Source organism: Pongo pygmaeus, chromosome 6 (genome assembly GCF_028885625.2).
Source record: "Pongo pygmaeus isolate AG05252 chromosome 6, NHGRI_mPonPyg2-v2.0_pri, whole genome shotgun sequence".
Classification (NCBI taxonomy): Eukaryota; Metazoa; Chordata; class Mammalia; order Primates; family Hominidae; genus Pongo; species Pongo pygmaeus.
The window spans coordinates 56422742-56450277 of record NC_072379.2 but is presented as its reverse complement, the minus strand read 5'-3'; the positions used below and the strand labels follow the sequence as shown (position 1 = coordinate 56450277).

The 27536-nt window shown below is 44.4% G+C and overlaps 1 protein-coding gene across 3 annotated transcripts in view; it reads left to right on the top strand.

The window, feature by feature from the left end:
• The window catches only part of MTURN (maturin, neural progenitor differentiation regulator homolog), a 28034-nt gene extending 21807 nt beyond the window's left edge, over positions 1–6227 (top strand). For all 3 annotated transcript variants that reach the window (XM_054494654.2, XM_063667416.1, XM_063667417.1), the window contains one exon: positions 895–6227. In XM_054494654.2, the coding sequence (XP_054350629.1) occupies positions 895–1005 (111 nt within the window). In that variant the 3' untranslated portion in view covers positions 1006–6227. The remainder of the gene's footprint in view (positions 1–894) is intronic.
• Positions 6228–27536: the final 21309 nt, after the last annotated feature.

Below are 27536 nucleotides of genomic sequence, written 5' to 3'. Positions count from 1 at the left end.
GCATGGTGGCTCACGCCTGTAATCCCAGCACTTTGGGAGGCTGAGGCAGGCAGATCACAAGGTCAGGAGATCGAGACCACCCAGGCCAACATGGTGAAACCCTGTCTCTACTAAAAATACAAAAATTAGCTGGGCGTGGTGGTGCGCATCTGTAGTCCCAGCTACTCAGGAGGCTGAGGCAGGATAATTGCTTGAACCCGGGAATTAGAGGTTGCAGTGAGCCAAGATTGCGCCACTGCACTCCAACCTGGCAACAGAGCGAGACTCTCTCTCAAAAAAAAAAAAAAACAAAAAAACCCCAAAAAACTCTGTATCATAATAAAAGTGCAATTTTGTCATGCTCTTCTTACACTTATGTGCATCTTTTTTATGTCATCAAGTCATTCAAAAATGCCATTTTGAGTGGATATATAAGATTCCATTTCAATAACACCATAACCATTTTGCTGTTGAACATTTTAGTTGTCCCTACATTTTTAGAAATGTGTTATAAATAATAGCACCATGTGTTTTTAGGACAGAAAATACAGAATCGGTTTTTGACATCTTGGTGGGACAGTGAGCACAGTTCATTTCATACTACTGCTAACATCCCAGATGTGTGTGTGGGCACATAGCTAGCTGTCTGTGCATATGTGGTGCCACATTTTGATACTTAAAAATAGAGACTCTCCAGGCTCCCCAGTAAAACCTAGCCCTTTGGGCACTAATCCATTGAAAGATTGACATTTCCGTCTAACAAGTTTATGAAAATCATTGTAGAGGTGGTTGACGGGGAAGTCTGCAGCTGCTGGGTTAAGTACTGTTTAACGTGGATCCGATGCCTTTGGTTGTCTTCCTGCCTGTGTTCCATTTGGCGCTCACAGCTGCTTTTCTCTTGTCCTCTCCCTGTAGTTACTGGGGCTTCCGGATGCAGATGACGATGCGTTTGAAGAGTACAGTGCTGACGTGGAAGAAGAGGAGCCAGAGGCGGACCACCCCCAGATGGGGGTCAGCCAGCAGTAAATCTGGGGGCTCTCCTGAGAAGGAGAGTGAGCCCCACAGTAACCTAGGTGGGGTCACTGCCCCTCCTGGGTTAGCATTTTGCATTAGCACTTCGAAATAGGACATCTGGCTCCCAGCATCCAAATTAAAATGAAATACCTTTTTAACGACCACAAAATATCTGTGATGAGCTTTGCTCAGAAGTGACCTGAATTTCACTCCCGCTTCAGTGGGGTTTCTATGGAGTTGTCTTGGTAGCCTTTGCCATTTTGAATTTAGAGTCCATTTTGTGGCTGACTATTCTCTTGAGTTTATGTTGGAGAATTAACATTCACTGACTCGAATGTAGAGAACTCTGAATGTATTAAGGATATGTTTTGGGTCCTCACAGGTGACCTTACTGAGGGAAAGCATGGCAGAGAAGAAATGCAGTCTGCACTTTTTATGTACTTTTTAAGTGTCTGTAAGTGAAAGGTTTTGCTTATAAAGCATGAATTTTAATATCTAGTCATTAAACTGCACAAGTGCACATACAAGGGCAGGAAAGGATAATCACTTAGCTTTGGACTAAGAGGGTAAGAGAGGCCCAGAAGCCTTTAAGTGTTTTGCCATTACTGAGTTACCTGGGTATGTAGCGACTGGTTCGTGGTTAGGTGTAAATGTTAACTTGCTTGTTCGATTGTTTCAAAACATGCTAATTCCAAAGCCACTTTTAAAGTCTATAGTGGAAAATATAGATGGGGTGAAAGATATAATTTATTGATTTTTAAAAGTGTTTGTAAGCCGTCCCACGTATAAAATGAAACATTTTACCTTCTCTCTCTTTCTAATGAGATGGCCACTTGTTAAATCATGAAAACATCCAGAATTCAAGTGCCACTTAAACTTTGAAGCCATAGATAAATTTGTTAGAAAAGTAAACCAGGATTAAAAGTTTTAAAAAATATAATAGAATCCTTCTTTACTTTTTAAGTCTTTTATTTAAAAAAAAAAGTCAAGAAAAGGATTCATTGTATAATTTATTTAAAAATTTAATCACATATTTCGAGGGACTTAATTGTGATGTATTTGTAAAGGGACATGAAGGTAGGAATCTTTTAATCGTGGGTTAGCTTGGTTAAAAAGGGACGTTTTAATAAGATACTCAGACAACTCACAGAAACAACTTCTGTAATAACTGGAAATACTGCTGTTATCGTTTAGCCAACAGTTACTTACTGGGGACATCCTTTGTAATGCTAACATGGAATTATTCCTGGACTCTTCTGCATCCCTGCTTCTAGTTAACCTAGGATGCAGAATGCCTCCTTTACAACACTAGATTAAACCTAGCATCTGGGGTGGGTACGTTTAAACAGTCACACATGTGCCTGTTAGGTTGTCAAAGTTTTGAATTAAAAACAAGCAGTAGCAGCAGAGGCCACAGAACTTATGGGAGTCTTGTATATCTTCCAGGCATGTTGGTGTAAACCTGATTGTCTCGACATTTTCTGTTTAATTGATTGGTGCTGTGAGGAGTTCGGCTGCTCGTGGTAAAACAGCGTACTCCAGTTTTAAGTCATCGGGTAAAATAATAGTACAGTGATTTCCATCTGTGCTTCAGTACCCACTTTGTGTTCTTTTCTTGAAAAGTCATACTAAAGGTTAATTTCAAGTAAAATGAATTTCCTTCCGAGTAGCCTATTAGTAAAACACAACTTAGTGTTTCATCCATTGGGGTGAGCGTATTCATCCCTTTGCAGCCATGCCTGTGTTCTGATTGGCTCCATTCATGAGCAAAGGTGATTGTGAGCTGTATATTACATAGATGTCGCCCAGGTTTCGTATCCTCCATTTTAATGAAGTAAGCCACAAGAATGACTTCTGCAAGTGAAATGAGGAAGCTTCACTAACTTGCTCCATTGGAAGGTAAACTGAAATTTTATACATTGAAGCTTAAAATCTAAATTTATGTATGTTTGGAAATGGAATGGACATTAACATAAAATGTATTTTATCAAAAAAGTGTTTAGACTTTGACCAAATATATGTTGGTATTATCATGTTAATGTTCTCTGTTTATAAAAATTGAGTGGAGATAGACTCGGCCATTCTGTGGGCTGATGAGAATTCTGGGCTTTGTTTTGTACCAGGTGTAGGAGACAGAGAACATGTCTGTATGTTACTTAATTTCCATAGCAAAATCCCAAACAGCATTAGCAGATCGAATTGTTTCTTCTAAGACTTCCTTTTTCTGAATGTGTACACATCCCTTCTCGCGCTCACACACTTGCCCACACACTCACTTCTTCCTGTGCTGTGGCTGCTCTAAGCAGGGCTGTGCATGGTGCAAAGCTGCAGTCAGTGAGCCTGGCAGCCTGTGGTTTCTGTTATGGAAATGGTTCCATGGTGAAACACATCCCTGACCCTTCACAGACTTACACATTTACTCACCAGGAGGTGGCAGCGGTGTGGGAGGAGGGTTGTCGACCTTGGACGCAGGAGAGACACCTGGGTTCTAGTTCAAATCGGCCAAGGATTGAGTGACCTTGACAAGTCTAACTGGTCTGTGAACAAGGGGCGTTTGCCCTTCCAGCTGTAAACACTGCCCTTCTGTGCCTGCCTTATGTGTGTGTGTGAATAAGGAGCAACAGTCAAGGAAACTTTTAGGGATCTGAGAAGAAAATACATGTGGGATCTTGCCAAGGTGCTGCCTTTAGGATGCTGACCCCCGCACTACCTTAGAACATGTTGGTCTGTGAGTGCCCAAGCCCCTGAGGGCTCTATCTCATGGGGCTGATGAAATTCTCTTCCTTAGAGGAAAGGGAAAGGTGAGGCCCCAGAGGACTTATCTCAACTGTACATGCTCTGCCTGTGGAGACATGGCTTTCCTTTGTGCCGTGACAGACTGGGGCTTTGGAAGTGGTGTATGTTTAACTTACCCGAGAGCGGGAGATGTGTAGGAAGAATAGCTGGAAGAAAGTGAAAGATGAGTGCCAGTACTTTTTGCCCTGTTATCCAGTAGAGAGAAAGTGACAGTGAAAATAAAGTGAGAGAGAAAGAAAGAGTGTGTGTGTAGATGTGAGAGAGAGAGAAAGAGAGAGAATGAGGAATGCTTGATTGCTTGTTGTTCACTGGGCCAGCTCTGAAATCCAGAACCATGCCTTGGTAACATTACAAAACTGTGATCCTGGGTGTGAGTGAATCCTAGAGACGTTGTTCTCATGGCTGCCTGGTTTCCTCAGCCTGATCGCCACATTGAGCAGACGTCAAGGAATCAGAGTGAAGTACGGAGCCAGGGAGGGGGGTGAGGCCCCGTGTAGTGCCTGTCACCACTGTGGATTTACCTGCACTCAGGGGTCCACTCCTGTCTCCCAGGCCCAAAGCAGCACATGGTGCAATTTGTTTTTCCACAGGCAGAGCGTGAAAAGTCTCTTATGTAGGGATCCTCCTTGTGTCCTGGTGCCAGAATTAGGTTTCCAGTGTACTTCAACGAAAACTTCTCTCCTTTATAGTTGCTGTCATCTTCCATGTATAAACAGAAACCGTCTCTAGCACAATATATTTCTGAATATTGTTTCTGTTTCATAAGAGCACAATGTATATGGACCTAGGGGAGCTGTGGTCCCAAGTGTCATTGGAATTTATATTTTAGGAATAGGCTTTGCATGTTAAAATTCACAAGTTGGGAAACTGTGGTATGAACAGATCTGATTTCCCACAGAGAGGCATGAAGGAATAGGCGGGACTTCACTTGGGGTGGGAGGAGATGAATAAGGGAGAATGGGAGAGCTGGGGTCTGACAATTACCACCTGAGCCCCAGGAAAACTGTTTTCATTTTCACGGCTGTCTCACTGGAGGCCTACTTTCCTTAAAGGAACTGACTATATGTTAAGAGGCAATGCCTTGTGTTGGCATGGCTTTGCTGCTTTAAAAGTGCCCCCCAGCCAAGGAGACCACCAGGGACCCTGCTCATCTGCTGGGGTTCTTTCCTTCAGTAAAACCAGCTGCCAGCCTGAGAAGCCTGTCTTTCCCAAGTGCAGGCAGATCTGAGAGGGGCTCCAGGCACCTGGCAGGTAAATCACAAAGCAAACTTGGGTCTCCTTGGCAGTGGGGAGGAAGCAGGAGTGCCCCCTCAGGCCAGAGGGCAGGGCCAACCTCCTCACTGTGCTTCAAGGTTGTAGAAAGCGCACAATTAATGCTTAAGCGATCACAGACCCCTATCCCCTGCAGTGGGTGTTAGCTCCAAAGAGATGCTATTGACGATCACCCAGTCTTCGGAGAAGCCTAAAATTTCTTTGAATTAAAAACTGATCCTCTTTCATAAAGACTCAGTCACTTCTCCCAGTTTAGTGATAACAGGTATGACACAAGAAGCTGAAGTCTTTTAGATTTTATAGAGAGTAATTCTGAAACCTGCCAGAATGCTGGTAGCCTGTGGTGCCATGGCAATGGGTGTCCATGGTAAAATATCTATAGCTTCTGCTCACCGGGCAAATTGTTAAATAATATGTTTTCTTTTATATTTTTATTTAAATCTGGATTACAAAAATATAGTACCCATGAGCATTTCATGTTAGAAACCCCATTTAAAGCACTGTAAGGCTGAATAGGCACAAGCGATTAAAAGTAGATACCAGGCCACATAAAAATAAACGTTTTAATTTGCTTAGAGCTGTATTCAAGTTGTTTGATACCAGAGAGAAAGCAGACAGTCTGTTCTTTGTAAACTGCCTTTCCCTGTTTTTCTGTTTTGTTTTGTTTCTCAAGTTTCATTTTTCACTAAGCCCCTTCTGATACCTAGGCAGATAAAGATAAGAGCAGTGCACGGTACAAATGTCAGCTCTGAAGAGGAGGAAGTAAATCTTCAATGCTAGGGCAGATCTTCACTATCCGTGATCCAGTCTTAATTTGAGCATGAGAGCAAAATTTAGTCATCTACACAAGAAGCAAAAGCAAGGAATAGTTGTTGGGTTTTTGTTTTTTGGTTTTTTTTTTTTTTTTTTTTTAGGCAAGAAGTGTTGCCGGTAGGGTATGTGTGCTTTCTTTGCCTTCCTATTTCCTTTCGAAGAAATCTGTTGTAAATTACAAAACTGTGAATTGGGTTGCCAAAAACTGTTGCCCTTCGTTAGATGCTTCAAACAGTGTAAATCCTATACTGCACCCTGTCCACCTCTGCTCCCTCCTCCCTCCCCTGAGAGTGAGGACCTCATCCGACCATGTAATTACCATTCGCTTGCTATTAAAGAGCCTTTCAAACTCTGCTGGTGTTTGCCTCTTTTTTTCTGCCTCTACAGTTTGGTCCTAAAGGACACCTAATGTGGCTTATAAATGAAGAGCAAAGAGTAAAGGACCGGCAGCTCGCTGTGTGGTTGCTGTTTGTGAGGAGGCTGGGGGAAGAGAGGGAGGAGCTGGTGACATGAAACACTGCCATTGTTCAAAGATTAATCATTTCTGTGTGATGCATTCATATGTCTATTCTGATGCTATAACTGGTAGTTAGTAATTTTCTACTTCTTTGAACCAATACTTTAGTTTTGTGTTTGAGAATCCTATTTTTTTTCTAGCCTACTTAGGAATTCTTTGTGGCATTAATTAGAAATCTGTATGCTGTGGTCATTCTATGGCATGACACCATGTCGCCACCACCTTCCTCCCAGTTATTTATTCACTAAACATGGCATTTAAATAACTCATCCGGAAGTTGGTGGTAAGTTCTAGTATTTGATTAAGAGCGAGTTTCTTTCTCCAAATGAATGGGTCTCCATAGAGAGACCCATTAGATTCGATTAGATTTGAGCTTGGCTTCACAGGCACAGCATAAAGACTTGTGTGTATGTTAGATAGTGTGTGGTCCTTTGTTTTCAATGTGGCTGTTAGAGATTGTACTCAAGTGGTGAGCTGTGTGTCAGCAGTCCCAACCCTGCTCATGGTGCAGCAGCGGGGGCAGGCGAAGCCTTGCTTATGGACTTCCTTTGTTACAGTTATTGTATCCATCTCACAGATAGAGTTTATAAAATGCAGGTTGGCCCCTTTAAGTGCAGGGACTGGTGTTAAAAATACCCACATCTGCCCCGCGTAATCATTCTGAAATCAGTGGCTGAGGGCAAGAGGTTCTAGCCCAGACTCCTCCTGGGCTGACCGTGGCCCTAGGCATGTCCCCTCCCCACCCCACCCCACTTCCGGCTTTGTTTCCTCATCTGTGAAAATAAAGAGTGGGAGACTTGTCCCCGAGTTCCCTTTGGGCACTAGCCCTGACTTGTCTAGGGGAGTCAGGAGTCGGTAGGGAGGACATGAAGCACAGTTATAATGGAAACACTCACAAAACCAGGGTGGGGCGGCCAGGATTGGCAAAACTGTCCTTCTGGGATTCTGAAGCCCTTTCCCCTAGGATCCCTTTTAGAATTGAAGACACCAGCTGATATCGTGGCTGTGTGTTAGCCCAAATGCTTATTATGTCCCTGCATGTTTTCTCCTGCCTTCCCACACCTTCCTTCCTTTCGTGAAAGTAATAAGGAGTCAGAATTACAACAAAATAAAATTGGGGTGTTCAGCTTAGGGATGTAATCAACAGTCTCACTCCCTTTAGAAATGAGCCTTGTTTCCATAGTGAAGTTGGGTCGAGTGGGATCCTCCATTGTCATAGAGTTCTTTGTGTACAGGTGTGGGTTGAAGGACAACAAAATAAACAGAACCAGACCCACCACCCAGCATTTGGACGCCACACCGGGGGCTGGACAAAGTGGACTTGCTGTCCGTGTACCTGAGTGTCGGGGTGGTTTTGCCCTGTGCCCGCCAAATCAGAGTGAATGAACATTCCTGTCTCTGTTTAGCAGACTTGGCCCTTTGGGAACTCAAGAGATGCATCCTGAAAAAGCTGGCACTGTGCTTTCCTCTTAAGACCACAATAGGCAAAAAAAACTGAAGTACTTTCCCTATCTCTAACCCTCCGTTTTTCCTTTTTGGAGTAAACAATGACATTTGTAATGATCTGGGCAAGTTTTAATTAGGCAGTCAAGGAACAAGGTAGGCATTTTTTTAGGGATCATTTAAAGTAACAGAAATATTTTATCCTTATTTTGTTGGGAAATATGGCAACAGTGTACAGTGTAAAAACCAGCAGTAAAATTAAGTTGGCCCTTTGGGATGCTTTTTAATTAGAAGCCTCTAGAGGTCAGCACCACATAAAGAAAGGGGTTTTGAGTTCAGGGTAATCATGATGCCCATTTCCTTGTGGAGCTTTTGGGAAAGGAGGGTTGGCCAATGTCCAGGCTGGGGAAAGAGAAGTGAAGAGCCTTCTTCTTTATACATAAACCCTAACATTTGACTGGGTTGTTTTTTTCCCTGCTCACCCATCTTTCTCTGCAGCTCCCACACCCCTGCGTCACACTGTCAGTTTGATAAACATGACTTATTGACCGGTCGATGAAGTGTGGCATTTAGCTCATGCTGAGAAGGGCTGGGGAAATGCCGAAGATGAGATGGAAGGCACATTGCATTTTGCTTGGAGCAAGGTGGGGGGATGCTGGGTGTTCCAAGGCCTTTCAAAATATTTGTTAGTCCGTAGCCTGTTAAACTCTGCAACTTCCAGTGGAACATCAGGGAACACAGGTTTCTACCTAGAATCCATATCTGGCTCCCTGAAGCCTGCACAGATCAGCGGTGGGCTGGGGGCAGATTTGAGCATCTTCAGGAGGTCTGGCCAGAACTGAGATAGTTGGGAGCCCCTAAAAACTTGGAGACATACCTGTGGATCCCCAAAGTACAAGACCCAAGAGCACTGTGCAGTGATGGCCACAGGCTTCACAGACCACCGGAATTCAAGTCCAAAACCAGAGGCAGCCTTGGGAGGCCACAGAGGCTCCCGGCGTTGCCCCGGGGTTTCATTTTGGCTCAATAAGGAACAGGAAGGGGAAACAATACAAAAATACCTCCCTTCTCTTTCCCTTGCCCCTTCTGTTCAGGGTTTACTGTTCCTGTCTACTAAGGAAGGCTTGACCCATAACACAAATAGTATTGACGATTACTCCGCTGGGTGATTAGATGAGCCTTGGACCCTGAGGTTCTTTCACTCACTGAGAAGATACATTGGTGGGAAGGACAACAAATATGTCACAGGCACATGGAAACCCAGTCTTAACATCTTAGCACTTAGTGGCATAACAGCGGTTTCACTAGTACCATTAGATTTCAAAATGCTGGGTTTGGATCCTCGTGAGTGTGGACTGTATTCTTTGCAAGTATGGAACAGTCTGATTCTGATGACTTTTCAATTGTTTTGTCATGAAGCCAACAGTGCTGAGTAAATATGCCCCACCTGTGTGTGCTATTACATACAAAAATTTTTTTGTAACAAACTTTTATGTAGTCCTTGCTAAGTACCACACACTGTACTAAGTTTCTTTTAACCATTTAATTGTTCCAACAATCCTACAAGGTAGATGTTATGGTTGATATTCTCTTTTTACAGATGAGGAAACTGAGGTACAGAGAATCTAAGTAACTCTCACAAGATCACACAGCTAATAAGTGCCAGAGCTGGGATTTGGACCCAGGTAGTTTGGTTTCAGAACTCTTAACTACTCTGCTGAATAACGAATGTCATGGGTGTTGGTCTACGTTTACTGAAATCTATGATTTTTTTTCACACCACAGCACAGAGGCCCTGCCTGCCCGTATACTTCACGCAGTGCATGCTGCTAATATCCATGGTTGCCTGAGAACAGATGGAGTGAAGAGAGCATTTCCCTAGCTATTTGCCTTGCCTGTGGTCAGGTTGGCCGCGCAGAGTGGTTTAGGATAATAGCAGACACATTTTTTTCTGGTATCCGTGTACTTACAAAGATTTTTGAAAGTGACTGGAAGAACCGGGGCAACAAGTTTATAAAATAGGATCCTCAGATGGGGGCAGGGGTGGGGAAACAACCAATTGGCTTTCCATCCTGTACCCTTCTTTCTAGATCTTGTTCCGTGAGGAGCCCTTTACAAGGGTGTTACGGACTCCTCTAAGTGTCTCCCTCCTTATAGCGAAGGGGCTTTTACTCACACTTACCTTGAAGCAACCAGCAGCAGAAATGCATTGTCTAGTCAAGAGGAGGCCTGGGAGCAAGAAGAAAGCTCTCTTCGTCTGCTGATGTGTGGTAACATGCCATTGAGTCAACATCCCACACCAAGGATTCCGGCCTGTGGCCCTACCCCTCAGCCATCCAAATACATTTCTAGCCTGCCTTCCTGCTCCATGCAGAGGCAGCGTGCACAAACACCCTCAATACCACCACCACTGCTGGATGACTGTCGTGCTATTGTGCAGAAGGAATAAGTGCAAATCTGAGACTCCATTTCAAAGGCAAACACAATTCTCTTTTGAGCTCGTCGGCTTGTTTGGATCATCTCTGCTACCATTTTCTCCATTCCTATGGGAAAGAAAAGCTGGCCAGATCAGTATCCCATAAGAAATGCAGGCACCCCAAATCTGCTGTTCTTGCTTCTAAGATTCTGAGTGCTATCACATAGTTCCCGAATGACAGGCTCTAGGTCCTACCATGGGAGAGTGGGCTTGCTGGTGAGTGGCAACAGGGAGAGGGTGCTAAACCTCAGGAGCAGCACTTTTGTGTTTTCCAAATGATGCATGGATGAGAGAAAGGAACGCAGGAAAGGTGAGTCAAAAACCTTTGGAAATACAAAAATAAGGAGCATAGAGCTGCGCAGGTTTGGAAAGAGGAGGAGGCAGTGTCATGTGATAAATGCATGTTGGGTTTCTGGATCTGATGTGTGCCTTCCTGCATGACTTTGGTCATTTAGATGTTTAGTTTCTTCTACTCAGGAATGTTAGGGGGCATTTTGAGCCTGGGGCTACAAGGGGCTAAAAAAAAATACAAACTGTTGTGCAGAATCAACTTTGGAATGGATCTGGAAAGTCAGAATTGAAAAATTTTACTTCAGTATTCCCTAAAGCCAGAAATGTAAATCCAGTAATGGGAAAGGACATGAAATGTACAGTCCCCCCTCAAGTCTGACTCTGGGTGATGCCGCTCTGGGTGGATGCTTTCACCTCATCAGATGCATCTGGGAGAGCTGGCCCGGGTCTGTTTGTCCCACCAGGCCCCACGCTCCCCTCCTTCTCTCCTCTCCCACCTTGCCTGATGTGGAGCACTTTGTAATAAAGAGGTTCATTCCCTGAATTTAATATGGGATATCATCAAGGCCTTTACTAGACAACAAGCATGTCCTCTCCTTCCCAGCAGCGATGACCTCCCCACAAGAACATGCCTCTCACTGAGGTCTTCATCCCTCTCCAGAAAAGGAGACCCAAGCAGCAGCGCCCAGGGTGGAGCCTCCGTTCCTACTTCATGGATGTGAAATAACCCAGGATGCTACAAAATCACCATGGTCTTCAGTCACAAACGTGTGTTGGCCGCGCCACCATCCTCTCTCTGCCAGCGCACAGGAGGAAAAGCAAGACCCACAGAAGGACGTTCCTGTAGGAGGAAGCAGCACAGAAAGCACTCTAAGGGAAGAAGAATGAGATACCATCCCCATACACACATTCTGGGAAATACAAAACATGCCCTTCATATTTCCAAGTGGCCTTAGTTTTCAAACTGTACACAGAGAAAAATCCCCATCTGAAAAATGACTCGTTTAGCCCGCATTGTTTGCCAGCTGGCTTTCCGTGGCAGCTCTGTCTGGAGAGAACCCTGGATGCTTAAGCAGTCCTTTTCCTTCCTCCTGTTAGGATGATGTGTGAGGAGAGTGAGGAAGAGGGAGTCAAAAAAGGGAAAGGGATGAATGAAGTCATCTCAACGCACATGGATTGTTTCTTTGGTGTTTTGTGGAGATTTCACTCCAGGGGCCTTGGGCCAACCAGTTTACTTGGGTAGAAGCATATGTTGCTCACCTGGCCAAGTTTTCTCGGTGGAAGATGGCTTAGCCATTCTTTGCCATGCTTACTTTTGGTCCTGTATATGTAGAGTTGACCAAAACCCTCACAAGGGCCATGATCCGACCTGCTTTCTCCCATCGTCTGCCACTCTCCTGCCTATCTCGTATCCCCAGGTTAAAACTGGTGGTTTGGCTGAGGAGTGGTTTATGCTTCATGGTACAGCTAAAGTTATCCTGCTCTCTCTTGATATCCCCTTCCTTCAAAGACTCTGTTTCTGACCCTGGCCAGCTCCCAAATAGCTCCTGTAATTGGTTACAAGCAAGGCTAAGTGAGATAGTGATTTGATTCTGGAAGCACAAACCAGTGCCCCCATGGTGGGTGGGAAGCATCTTCTCCATGTTCACCTCACAAGCTTTTGAAAAAAACCTGTCATTCAGAAGCAAGCCAAAACTGTCATCTCGCTCTCGATGCTAATGAACTCATCAAATCCATTCGCAGGGTTTCGGCTCTTCAGAACTCTGGCCCAGCCTTTGCTTAGCACATGAAATAATATTCCCTGGGGTGCTTTTCAAACCCTAATCTGACCCCATACCCCTAAACTATGGAAGAACACAGACACAATTGGCCACATGCTCTTGAAAAATTCAGTCTGAAAGCTAGTGTTGGTGACTACAGATAGGATTTTGATAAAAGTAAAACACTGAGCCGGGTATGCTGCTTGCTGCTAGGAGTTTGTCTCCCTGGAGGACAGTCCTGCCTGCCCACTGCTAAGGAAGAGCATTCCATATGTGGAGTGGAGCAGGGCAGCTGCTGGGAAATACAGTGACCTTGGCCTCTTAATCCATCAAGAAAATAATGGCACTTTTATGAGAACTCTAGAAATAGAACTTTTCATCTGGCACCATCTTATGCTACACTTTGGAGCAGTGATGTCACCAAGGAGACAGAAGCTAGGGAATTCGTCCTCTTGGGCCGGGTGACTAATCCTGTTTCCCAACCTCGGAACATTTGCTGATATCATCCATCTTCCCGAAACCACACCAGCCTGGGGGTAATAAGAGAGTGACATCAACTCACAAATTCACATTTCTGTGACTCTAACGGGTACTTTGGGGATTCCCAGCCCTTCTCATATTCCTCCCAAATATTCCGGGAGGTGGTCCTCGGGGGCTGACTTGTGTGCTTCCCAAGTTCATCTTCTATGGCACCCGGTGTTCTCCCTGACTTTAATGCACAGCCTCTCTTCTGATGCTGCAGAACCCCATAATGGCAGTGGGTTTGCCAGAGCCCACAGAGGGGGCACAAGGTCACCCACCAGAGGAGCCCACTTTCCTGCCACTGCCCAGCAGTGTTTACCCTGAGGCTGCCAGCACGAGGCAGTGAGGACCTGGGTGTGTGGTCCAGGATGCTGTTGCCAGTTACCACAGAGAGTGCCACACCAATGAGCAATGAGTGATGCCCCAGTGACAGCTCTCTCCATTTTTATTCATCTTTCATTCCAGCCACTCACCGAAGGGGCATGAGTCCAAACAGTTGGACATTGCTCTGAGTAACAGAGCCAGAATCTCCTTTTCATCCAGCCTATACCAATATGTCCAGAAACAACATTAGCTGGGTCTTGCCATCCCCCTGAAATAAGGTGGGTAATTCCTTTGGGTGGCCCTAAGGTGCTGAGTAGAGGGGATTTAGCCAGGGCAGAGGAATGCTAAAGTCCTGAAAGTCTCCCTTCCCACACAGGAAGTACTTTGGTGAGGAGGCTGTGGGTCAGGTGACTCTCTACACCTGTGAAAACTCTTTTGCTTAGAGTTGGCCATTAAAAAGTGATTTCTTGACCCTCAGGGTAACAAAAGCCTGGCCCACCAATCAAGGCCAGCAAGTCTCAAACTTTAAGGCTCCTAAGAATCACCTGGTGGTGGGGCCGGAGCAGGGGTGTTGCTGTGAAACATGCAGAATCTTGGGCTGCACTCCAGGGGTCTGCTGGACACAGGAAGCTGCAAGTTTACAAATACTCCAGGTTTACAGTTTACAAATATGTCAGGCGGTCCTCATGTAGGTGGTTCATGGACCACACTTTAAGAAACCCTGGGTTGAGCCGGCCTCCAGGCTCACCATGTCATTCACCATGTTTGCAGGGAGCCAAGATTCATCACAACGTGACTGGGTGCCAGGAACTGGGCAAAATTCCTTCATGATCCTAACACATCTCATTCTATAAAGATAAAATCCTTGTACAGATGCCACAGTGATCTCCATTAACATCTCAAAACTTGGAAAAAAAAGTCTCCCTTCTAAGCTCACATGGTGACAGAGCTGGGGGCAGCTAGTTGTGCCTGACTCCAAAGCATGGTCTCTCATCATAGGATGTCACATTGCTTCTGTGACATTTAGGGGACATGAATGAGCAGAGGCCAAGTTGTATTTGGCAGCATGCTTGATTGCATAGAAAAATGACGACACTACCCTTGGTACATCTATTGGCCCCAACAGGAAGGAGATGAAAGTATTGCAAAGGGAACGGTGAGCCTAGACTGAATCAGAGGACTCCCAGAAATTCGCTGCACTCTCACGATATAATTATGCCATCAGGTTGGCCAGTTGAGGATTACACTTCAGAAGAAGGCAGACGTCATTATCTAGGTCATTCTATACTCATTTCTTTGTTTACTTGTTTCTTGCCAGTCCATCCACTGGATCATAAACCTTATGAAGGCAAAGCTCTGTTTGTCCTGTTCTTCACAGAATCCCCAGTGTTTAGCACAGTCCTGGCCTTCCAGAAACATTTGTCGAATGAATGAATGAATGGGTCATGGGGAGATGAAAGGCAGTGTTACTCTTTCTCTGGGGGGACATGGGAAGGCTGCTTCACTCTCAGAGCAGTGCACTCTCATTCATGTGTTGAGTGGTAGGTGCTGGAAGTCAGAGCATCTGAGATGTAAGCTCCTATGCCCCTTCCCTGGACCTCAGGTCTCCAACAATTGGGCATGTGGTTGGTAAGTCTCTGAGATTCTCAGGTATATCAGGGAATTGGAACTGGAGGGGGTGGATGGTACAGGTCTCTGTGCCCCCACCCCATGATCCCTAGATGACCATCCAGAAAGTGTCCTCAGCCAACTGGAAAGTCATGAAGCAGACACAGCCCTAGACATATTCTAATGGGAAGGCAAGAACATGTTCAGTGTCCCCTCCTGCTTTCCAACCTAAGGTAGAGGCTGCCCCGGGCACAAGAGCACTTTCAGGTCACTGGTGTAGCTTTTCCAAGGCTGCCTGCCTCTGTACCATCTCTGGGAAGATTCTGAAACTGCCCCATTCCAGCGGGATGGCCTAGGGGCAGAAAAATGCTCCATGTGCCTCCCAGGCAGAGGTGGGAGCTTGGGGTGGTATTTCTTTAATGAAGTCACCTAGGTTTTCACATCTAGAACTGTGGACATCCAGGCTCCTGCTCACTGCTCTCAGAGTCACTGGAAGCCTGGAATGATGAGGCTTCTTTTCAAACACTATCTAAGAATCTTTGATGAATCCTCATCATCTGCCATCAGGCACCGTGATTTCATGATCCCCAAAGGAGTAGGGCAGGTTCCTGAAGACCTCCCGGGGCCGGTCCACTGGTGCTGGGCCACTGACTCCATGGAAGTGGTTGGCACAGCTGGCCTTTGAGACTCTGTGCCTTCAGAACCTGATACAGTCTGGCTGTGTCCCCCACCCAAAATTTCATCTTGAATTGTAATTCCCATAACCCCCATAATCCTTAAGTGCCAAAGGCGAGACCAGGGGGAGGTAATTGGATCATGGGGGCGGCCTCCCCTGTGCAGTTCTCATGATAGGTGAGTCTCATGAGATCTGATGGTTTTATAAGCATCTGGCATTTCCACTGCTGGCACTCACTCCGTCTTGCTGCCCTGTGAAGAAGGTGCCTGCCTTTCCTTTGCCTTCTGCCATGATTGTAAGTTTCCTGAGGCCTCCCCAGTAATGTGGAACTGTGAGCCAATTAAATCTCTTTCCTTCATACATTACCCAGTTTCAGGTATTTATTCATAGCAGTGAGAACTGACTAATACAAAACCCTATTTGTTTTTCACTTCCATCTGCTTTCCTTTTCCAGTTACTTCATTCTAATTGGTGTTCCTTTCCTACTTCTGGGTTCGTACCTCCCTTCTGATTACTGCTGTGACACATTCTCCCTCTACTGACTGGCAGGCCTGCCCTTCTCCCTGGTGACTGTTCAGGCAGGCCTTAGTGACCACATATGTTCACCCTAACCATAGACTTGACCCTTCTGCTTCAAACCCCATGGAAAATTGGCATTTCCTTGCTATTCTGAAAGATGGGAATGGGAATTTGGATTTGAGAGAACTGACACCTTCCTAGAGTCTGGATGGCAGACTGGGTTCTGACTGGGACCAGATTCCTCTTGTCCTTCCTCCTGGCAGGGTGTGTGTTAACTTCAGGGAGCCCAAGTCATCGTAACTCGTGTGCACAGACAACTAGAATCTGTGCCCAAGATGGGTCAGTGAGTCTGGAGTGATGATTCAAATTCATTTTCTTGCCAGGCAAACAAAATCTCTGACTTGCCTGGACTCCCCGTGAAGCTAGCTGCAGCTGCCCTTGCTGGTCTGTGGTGGCCCCAGGCTATGGGATTTGAACAGCTGCCTGCTAACAGCACCACCTCCTCTCCCAGATTTATCTTGCACCATTGCGCCCACAGCTGGGCCTGTGCAGAATGTACAACATGGTGCTGATGCTGTTCAGGCTGCCAGCCCATTGGAAGCACAGCAAATGACTTCTATTTATAGAGAAGGCATTCCTGGGCCACACACAGCACTCTTGGCCTGCTGAGAAGTCGGCCAAGTCCCTGACAGACACCAAGGGGCAAGACTGCAAGCCTCCTCTGCCAGAGAAGGCATTGTTCTGTCGCACACAATGGTAGGGCGGCCCTGGCATGATGTCAGATGAGTTGACAGTAGCAGCAGCTGCTTGTACGTTCCCTCTCCTCGTTTACAGCTGAGCTCTGCCAAACCCAGGGAGCAGTCCGGAGTTTTAGGTTTGGATTTTGGAAAATGAATTGCACCAAGAGGCCAGGACCGTCTTGCTCCAGTTGGCTTAGTAAGGAAATGGCCACAAGCCATAGGTGGTAATTTAGCAGTGGCTGCCTGAATCTTTAGGGGAATGTAACCACAAAAGGCAGTAGAATGGGCAGCCAGGGCCATTGCAGGGCACAGTCACAGTGGCTGGCCAGGAGGTCTGATGGGGAGGCCTTTCCTTCCTGCAGAGCCAGCCTCCCCTGGAATCCTCTCATTTCCCGAGGCCTAGCTAGTGGCACCCAAAACCCACGAGAGAGCTGCAACATAGAGCTGGGCTGTCTCAGGTAAATGCAGGAAGGGCTACCCCTCTGTGGGTGAGTGATACTAGCTTCCTTAGGCAGCCTTTAGGTTTCCATTCATTAGTTAACTCTGGCTATACCTGAGAAGACAGAATAACCAGCCTGGTGGTTGAGTGTACACTGTAGAGAAACACACAGCCAGCCCTAGTCCCAGCTCCACCACTTGCTAGCTGTGGGACTCTGAGCTAGTTAATTCAATTTGTCCAGTCCTCAGATTTTCCACTAGTAATTTGGGATTAAATAACCCAATAGGAAAATGAACCAAGGACACAGAGAGGCAATTCATAGAATAAAAAATACAAATGGCCAATAAATATATGAAAATGTGTTCAAGCTCTCTAGCTGTTAGAGAACTGCAAATTAAAATGAGACCTCATTCCTGGCAAATGTTGCAAGATTGATAATGCCCAGCACTGGCACGGAGGCACTGGCACGAACTATTGGTGGGAACGTAAATTGGCTTGGCCACATTAAAAGATCATTTCTCAGTCTCTATAAAGATTTTATGTGCAAACCCTTTGACTTCACAATCCCACTTCTCAAAATCTATCCTGGAGAAATAATTGCATGTTATGGATATAGTGGTCAGTGTAACATTGCTTGTAATCTTAAATAAAAGGACAAAAAAAGAAAAAGGAAAGAATAGCAGAAAACCCAAGTCATGAGCATGTAGTTGCAGGTAGAGCTGCAGGTTCTGAGATGGGAACAATTCCAATATACATGGTTATCTGGAAAGAATATATCAGGGGAACAATACCTGTAGGCCAATCACATTATATTAAAGAATGTATATTTTCATTTTTCTAAGTAAGGCCATGGAAAAGGTCCCGGAGGCTGCACTTTCCACTGTGCACAGTGGTTACCTCTGGGTGAGGACAGTCGGAGGGAGGGAGACAGACTTTCATTTTTTACTCCATATACAGATGCCCCTCAACTTCGTAAGCAAAAATGTCATAAGTCACAATGCATTTAACCAACCTGCGAAACATCATAGCTTAGCCCAGCCTACCTTAAACGTGCTCAGAACACTTACATTAACCTACTCCTGGGCAACATCATCTCACACAAAGGCTATTTTATAATAAAGTGCTGAATAGTTCATGTAATTTATTGAATACAGCACACTGTAAGGTGTCACTTGTTCACCCTCATGATCGCGTGGCTGACTTGGCAGCTGAAATCTTACCACATAGCGCTAGCCCAGGAAAAGATCAAAATTCAGAATTCAGAGAAGTGCATTGCTTTTGCACCATTTTAAAGTAAAAAAAAAATCATAAGTTGAACTATTGTAAGACCATCTGTACTCTATATACTTACATCTGTATTTTTTGCATTTTTTACAATATACACTGTAAAGTTATTGTTGTCCTCTATCATCCCAGTTTCTTGTAAAGCCGTCAGAACTAGACTGAATTGGGAAAGGCTGCAGCTGGAGCAGAGTGCACAGGAAATACCAGGCATTCAGATTTGGACGTGTTAAATGTCAGGCGCCCATTAGAATCTTAAGTGGAGATGCTGAACAGGCAGATGGATAAAAGAGTTTGCAGTTTGGAAAGGAGATCCGGGTTGGAAAATCACATTTGAAGACAAGTCCCCTAGGATGTATGGGCACGAGGAGGAGAGTCCCATTAATAAGATAGGGTGGGGCCCAGAGCCAAGTGTGTGGGCACCCAAGCCTTGGATTCCAATGTCTTTAACACAAATCAATTTCTGCTACGAATCTAAACAACTATAGCATCCTAATTGATTCTTCCTACACACTGGTATCACTGGCACCTATAACAAACTCCTTGTGTCTTATTCTTAGCACTGCTCCCTGCTTTTCCTTTGAATGTCCAGCTTGGTCTGGCTGAACTCCTTTGGTGGTCTCTGATTTTCCCAACTTCGCCTTCCCTTGACATCCTGTCTGAATCCCCCATCTGCAAGCTTCATGGCTGCAGAGAAGCCCTGCCGACTCCTGAGTAACTCCACCCATCCCTTACTCTATTCTTCAAGCTCCAACCCAGGACAACTCCAGCATGCGTAGTTTTTCACACAGTTGCTCATTTAATTCCCAAGAGGCAGATATATTATTAACATCACTTTTACTATTATCCTGCCCTCTTGACAGATGAGAAAACTGAGCGTTGTGTGGTGGGAAGTGTCTTATCTTCCACTAGAGTCTAGCAAACTACCATAAACTTAGCAACTTGAAACAGCCCATATTGGGGCCGAGTAACGTAGCTCATGCCTGTAATCCTGACAGTTTGGGAGGCCAGGGCAGGAAGATCACTTAAGGCTAGGAGTTCAAGACCAGCCTGAGCAATATAGCAACACCCCATCTCTACAAAAAATTTTAAAAAATTAGCCGGGCATGCGCCTATAGTCCCAGCTACTCTGGAGGCTGAGGCTTGAGCCTAGGAGCTTGAGGCTGCAGTGAGCTATGATTGCCACAGCACTACAGCCTGGGCAACAGGGTAAGAAAAAGAAAATACAACAACAACAGCAAAAACACATTTATTATCTCACAGTTTCTGTGCCTCAGGAATCTGGGTGTGTCTCCGCAGAATCCTCTGCTTCAGGGTCTCTCATGAGGCTGCAATCCAGGTGTCAGCTAGGGCTGGGGGCTCATCTGGAAGCTCAGCCGGGCAAGGATCTGCCTCTAAGGCATTCTGCAGTTGTTGACAGAATTCAGTTCCATCTGAGCAGTTAGACCAAGGGCCTCGGTTCCTGCCAGCTGTTGGCTGGAGGTCACCGTCAGTTCCTTGCCACATGGGCCTTCTTACTTTATCAATGTGTGTGACCCGAGAAGGCAATAAAGAATCTGCTTGTAAGGGAGGCTACAATCTCTTGAAACCTAATCTCAGAAGTGACACCCCATCACCTTTGGTTAGAAGCAAGTTGCTAGGCCAGCCCACACTTAAGAGGAGGCACCCCCACTACACAGGGTGTGAATACAAGGAGCAGGTCACAGGCCATCCTAGTGTCAGCCCACACAGGACATAACACCTGGGATTTGGGCACAGGCATGTCGACCTCCAATGCTTGGCTGCTTCCTTCTATGCAATCCTGGATCCTCCGTGATTGTGCTCTGCTGTGGCCTGAACAAAAAGAGAACAATGATAGTTCTTTCTTCATGTGACTCTACTAAGTACTCTTTTAGCCAGGAATGTTGAGTAATCTGGTTTTAACAATAGAAAAATGGGACTTGCAAATTACCATGGGTTTCCAAAACAGAATGCAATTTAAAGCTGAGAAGCTGAAGTGATAAACGGAGGAACAAATGGTGTTCTGTCTATAAAAGCAGCTGACAAAAATGCCTGTCACCTTTCAGACCAGTCCTGTACCCCACAGACCACAGGTAAATCATCTCTGTCTACCCAGACCCACGAACTGGCCATGTACATAACACTGCCACTGCAGGGAAGGAGGTGGGCCAGAGGAGCAGGAGAGAGCCAGCTACCACCTCACCAGCCTTTTCTGTGAGTCGCCTTCTCCCAAGTCCTTTGAGTGGAAACAGCCCAGTCCCTGATCAACAAAGTGCCCTGCAGTGACAGCTGGGAAAGATGGCCGGTGTCAGCCTACTCGCCCCATCTCTGCCACCACTGGTCCCTGAAAACTTCTCGCAGGGATGATTCCAGTGCTGTGACTTCTTGGCAACCCAGCTTCAGTCTTGGGCACCCCTCTCCTCCCAAGCCTGTTTCTCAGGCTGCCACTGAATGGACTGTCTTTTCAGTGCCCCTCAGAAGAGTTACTCCAGTTCCCAGGACTACCCCGATTCATCTCCTCAACCGGGACTTTCTATCTCTAGCTTGACCCCAAATTGTATATTGATTTAATTAATATTTATTGAAAACTTACTAAAGGCCATATATATCCTTCTAAAGCACTGAAAAACATATTCCTTATACATGGGCATATATGTACATAAATACCTATAACATAGAGGCTAACAGCATGGTTTTAAAGTTAGATCTCGTCATTTAGTAACAGTGAACTTCACTCTGGCAGATTACTCAAACTTTCTGAGTCCCAGTTTCCTTTTCTGTAATGTGGACATCATTTTTCCTACCTCACAGGATCAGTGTGAGAAGAAAGTGAAATAATAATTTGTGTGCGGCACTTAGCACTGTGCCTAAAACATAATAAATACTTAACAGCACTTCTGTGTAATCAGCACAGGACAGACCATTCCCGAAGATTCCCACTCCCACCAAATCATAGATTCTTAGAAGGCTAAAACCACAACTGTCTTGTTCACCCTTATATCCCCAATACCTGGCACAATGCCTGGCACATGGTAAGTGCTTAATAAACATTTCTGCAATGAGTTAATAAGTGAATAAGTAATACTGCAAGTTAATGACAAAAATATTTATCTGGTGCAACTTTCCAAGGAGCTTAAAGATCTCTCAATATTATTTAATTTGGTTTTAAAGTTCACCTTGGGGCCAGGCATAGTGGCTCATGCCTCTAATCCCAGCACTTTGAGAGGCAGAGGTGGGAGGATTGCTTGAGTCCAGGAGTTCAAGATCAGACTGGGCAACAAAGCAAGGCTCCGTCTCTACCAAAAAAATATGAAAAATTATCCAAGCATGGCAGTTGTACCTGTAGTCCTAGTTAGCCAGGAGGCTGAGGTGGGGGGAAATCGCTTGAGCCCAGGAGTTCAAGGATGCAGTGAGCTATGATCACATGACTGCTCCACCCTGGGCAACAGCAGGACTCTAACTCTAAAAAAAAAAACAAAACAAAAAAAACCCCACAAAAAAACAAAGTTCACCTAGGATGGCAAGTGAAAGGTTTGACCATTTACTTAGGCCTTTGACCAAGGTGTAAAGGACTAAACTTGATTTGCCTAAAACCATGCAATAAATCTGGTTATAGGTTGGCATGGCTACAGGGTTGGCATTCAGATTCTTGTACTCATAGCTCCCTACTCCTACATATCTAGTGTACTGAGACCATCTTCCTAGCCTGACTGACTTGCCCATAGAGAAAAGCCCCTCTGAACTCCAAAATTTGAGGACTTTCGAATTCTCTGTGACCATGACTCACTTTGTAAGGAACCAATAAGTTGTCCCAGGCCTTGGTGCTGAGCAAATGGTGGAGTAAAAGCCAGCTGCCTGCTGTTCATTAGTCCAAAAGTAGGACCTGACATCCCTGCATAGTCCGTCCAGCACCCTGGGGTTGATTTCCCTGGGGGTGTTGTTAGCCACTCAGGATGACCAGCAGCCATTCCTGGAGAATGAGAACAAGTCTCAGAATCATATGATCTGTCTCTAGTCCCAGCTCCACTAGCTGTGTGACCTTGGACAAGTTACTTAACTTCTTTTCACTTTCATTTTCTCATCTGAAAAGAAAGGAAAGTAACACCTTGTAAGGACTGAATAATATGATGTCTGACAAAAGGCACCGTGCCCAGCACAATTCCCAGAGACTGTTTGTGGTGTTTGGATCTGAATGCAGGGCTGGCGTTAATCATCCTTTGTGGGGAGCAGCCCAGGAAAATCTTCTGGTCCCGTTTCCCTCTCATAGTCCAGTCCAATTCCCATTGGCACTTTGGGCAAGGCAGTGATTTTCAAGATTTATCTCAGAGCAGAACTCTTTTGTCAAGCAAACTTAACATGGAATGGAACGGAAGTATATAAAACTGATAAAGCTGAGCTCACTTGTCCAAGCAGGGCTGGGGACAACCTTGATCTCTCTTTGTGATTTGCCCCTCCTCATTTTGCAGTGGCCTCCAATATAACTCCATGAGCCCCCAGACTTCCCAGAACTTGGATGGAACACAACTCAACTAAAGTAGTATTCTAGATGGTCTCTGTCAAATTAGTAACAATATCAACACATTATTATAATATAAATGCTAGCTATAATTTATTATTATTATTATTAAAGCTAACATTTACTATAGTGGTTCTCAAGCTTTAGCTTACATCAGAATCACCTGGAAACCTGATTAAAACACAGATTAATGGACCTCACCCCCAGAGTTTCTGATTCAAAAGCTAGCGTGGAGCCGAGAATCTGCATTTCTAACACATAACTAGTGATGGTGATGCTGGAGTGTGGGAAGACACTCTGAGAACTGATGATTTACTGTGAGCTAAGTGCTAAGCATTCTACGTGGAGACTGTTTTTAATGCGCACAACCACACGATGAAATAGGTATTGAACTATTTACATCCCTTTACAGATGAGGAAACTAAAAGTCTAAGTAACTTGCTCCAGGTCTTAGTTACTAAGTGGCAGATTCCAATCCAGGTCTGACTCCAAAGTCCTCACTCCTAACCATGATGTTAAAATGTTAAAATGGAAACCTATTATAAGGAATAGGTCCACTTATTTGCATTCATTAACCAGCATAAATAAGTTCATGTAATGAACTGGCTCTGAGAGAAAGGGTTCTAAGGTAGTTGAGGTTTGACGAAGAATAGAACAACCAAAAAAATCAGGAAGGTTTGAGTAACAGGCCATTGCTTATCATAGTCTGCAAGGTATCTCAAGAATTTGACCAAGAGAGACAGTACTTGTGACAAAAGATAGAAAAGCTGGTCAAAAAGACAAATTTCACTTTATTCATTATTCATTTAGTCACTAGTTTATAAAATGCTTATTGAATATGTACTATAAGCTGGGGACTGTTTGGTGCTGAAGATATGAGGGAGAGTAAAAGTACACATGGTTCATGACCCTCAAAGCTTACAGACCTCTCAAAGCAACAATATTAAGCTTAGTAACAATTTTGCCCAAGTCATGAAATCTTGACATTCAGCTTTGGCCACATGGTTCTCTCAGGTCCCAGCTCTTTTGGTTCTGACTCTTCTGAATCTTATTATCTTGTATTATTCACTCTATCTGTTGACCTAATGAATTTCCATTCTGATGTGTGCAGTTCAGCACAATCCTGACATCATGAACTTAAAAGCCTGCCTTGTTAATAGATTTTATTTTTTAAATGTTGACTATGGACAGGATTTGGCTTGTGTGTGATAATTGGTAACTATATGACTAACAGGAGGAGGTTTTATAATTGGTCTGCTCTTGTATTCTTACTCATCACTGCTAATTACCCAGTGTGTCTGATATGCCAGATGGATATTTAATAAATGGTGTAATGATTGGTTCTGAAATAACATATTCAGGTTCAAGAGAACCATGGTCCTGGGAGGGAGGTCACAAAGTTCTCCATTCTGCCATCCAGCACCGTTGCTTTTAGATGAAGTTTGATGAGGCTGAATTAGATCCTGACAATTGTATGGCATTTTTGTTTAATTCCAAGAAATTTTCTTTCATGGGCTTACCATGATTTCTATGAAAACTCATTTTGGGGAAAATCCTCAGTCTTACTTGTTCCAAGTTGGATTTACTTACTCTGGCAAAGTTATGACCTATTAAAAAAGTGCTAATGGAGACAACTGAGAAGCTAAGTTTCAGGGAACTGTGTTGTCTTAGTCTGCTTTGTGTTACTGTAAGAGAATACTTGAGACTGGATGATTTACACAGAGAGCTGGCATCTGCTCAGCTGCTGGTGAGGGCTTTCATGCTGCATCACAACATGGCGGAAGGTCAAAGGGGAAGCGGAAATGTGCCAAGGGGCAAAATCCAAGGGGTGCCCTGGCTTGATACCAATGCACTCTTGTAGGAACGAATCCCTTTCCTGATCCAGCCTTCCCAGAATGAGATCTCACTGTCTACTGCAGTAACAGCACCAAGGTATTTATAAGGCATCTGCCCCCATGACCCAAACACCTCCTGCTAGGCCTCACCTCCCAACACTACCCCACTGGGAATCAAATGTCAATGTCACTTTTGGTGAGGACAAACTATATCCAAACCATAGCACATGTGAAGGAAAAAGGGAAGAAAAAGGGAAGGAAGAAGAGAAAGACTGTAGTAAGAAATCCATGATCGGTGCGAAACATGGAGTTTTCACAACGAGCTAAAGAAACACTATAGGCTGTCTCCTAGAGACACACATTTCTGCCATCTAATCTGCAGATTTGTTTACATTAAAAAACAAGACTAAATTTAAGCTTCAAAGTAAAACTCAACATTTAGGGAGACATATGGGCTGTTTGCTTTGAATGAGGGGCAGGAGCCAGCCTTCTCCTAGTTGGCCCAGAGAAAATTTTTGAAACACAGAAATGTAATAATAGCTGGCACATGGGATGTGTGGAATGAAATCAGCACTTTCAAAAAGAAAAGAATGCAGAGAATAATAATAATAAACCAACGCATTCAGTTCTTTTGGTTAATGTCAAATTTTACTCACCAATCTTAACAGATCTACTAGTGATTACTCTTATTTGGGTATTTCCAGTGGAAAATTATCCAGATTGTGAAAAGTCTCAGTCATTTGTTATGAAGAACACAGCTTTCATTTTGTCCCAAAATTAGATGGCACTGAATTACCCCCACCAAGATGATTCAAGCTGCCTACTGGTGCCCAGTTCTGCCCTTGCTTTTGGCAGGGTACAGCATGGCATTTAGCCTTGGCACTATCCCTGGTTGCCTGGCCAGGCCTACATCAGAGTTAGCTGGGGAGGAGGAGAAGAAGGAGGAGTTGGTATAGCTGACTGTTGAAGAGCTTAGGATTTGGAGCCAGAAAGACCTGGGTTCAAAGTTCAAATTTGCCTCTTACTATGTGAGCTTCAAGTTCTAAATAAATCTTAATAATAACATGAACTTATTACAAAGATTTGACGAGATAATATACACTAAGGGCTTAGTTCAGTGCATGGCACATGACATGTAATGGTACCTGTTGTTGCTCAGAGTCTTGATCTTAGTATGGGTGGTTTAAAAGAAGAAAGTAAGTGGGTCAATCTTAGTTTCTAAATCCATTGTACGGTGCTGTCCAATAGAACATTCTCCAATAATAGAAATTTCTATATCTGTGCTACCCAATACAGTTTAGTATCTTGCTGCATATAGCTATTGAGCTCTTCAGATTTGGCTAGAGGAAGTGACTTTTCACATTTAACTGATTTAAATTTCAATAGCCATGTGTGATCTGTGACTACCATGTTAGGCAGCACAGCTTTATGAGATTAATACTGTAGGATCATGTGAGAAAGAGCAGCATTGTGAGAGAACAGTTACATGAAAATATAAGGAAGCATAGAGCTCATGGGGTTGAGCCAGTCAGAATCGCATTTTTAATGAGTCATGGGCACTACTTTTATTATGTCCTTTATTGTACAAACAAAAAAATAGAAAACATTTCCAAACCTTAAGTGTCAAACAGTCCAGTTTCAAGATGTATTAGTTTGTTCTCACACTGCTATAAAGAGACACCTGAACTTGGGTAATTTATAAAGAAAAAAGGTTTAATTGGCTCGTGGTTCTATAAGCTGTATAGGAAGCATAGCTGCTTCTGCTTCTGGGGAGGCCTCAGGAAACTTACAATCATAGTGGAAGGTGAAGGGGAAGCAGGCACGTCTTACATAGTGGAGCAGGAGCAAGAGAGAGAGAGGAGATGTGCTACACACTTCTAAACAACCAGATCCCATGAGAACTGACCGTCAGGAGGACAGTACCAAGGGGGGATGGTGTTAAATCACGAAAAACCACCCCCATGACCCAATCACCTCCCATCAGGCCCCTCCTCCAACATTGGGGATTACAATTCAGCATGAGATTTGGGTGGGGACACAGATCCAAACCATAACACAAGAGCTATTTGACAAATTGTAATCCCACCAAATGAAAGAGATTCAACTTTGATTTAGAATCTACAATAGCAAAATTTTCACCATTTAGTAAACAGCCATGGTGAACACATGATGCAGCATCAGGTCTAATCACTGAGCCCTGTCAAGCACAGGAGAGCTTCCTAAGTGTCCTCCTTAAAGTACGTGTTGTACCTGCACAGGTGAGAGCCATTTTTTGGACAAGATAATAGAGGAATCCATGTTAATGTAACTCACTGCTGATTTGGCAATGAGCTCACTCATTGGCAGCCAAATGAAAAAGCCCATATGGGAAGAAATTAATAAAGCTGGCATCTTTTCTGTTCCTATCAGCATAACCCAAGATATAAGGATAAATAGTGTTTGTTCAGTAATGACTCAAATGTGTCACAGGCATTTTGAGAGAATGTCTATGGTAAAGTTTAAATATTAGGACAATTATAGTCCAATGTGGTCCCGGGTCCAAGATGCATAAAATAGTGTTTCAAAAAGGACTGGGTTTACATAGTACTTCATATTTTACATAAAGACTCTGCATAGTTGAAATAAAAGTGGCCTGACACTGGGATTCAAGAGCCCTGGTTTTGAGACCTGCTTTGCTGGTTACCAGTTGGTAGTTCTCAACAAGCTATTAACGCT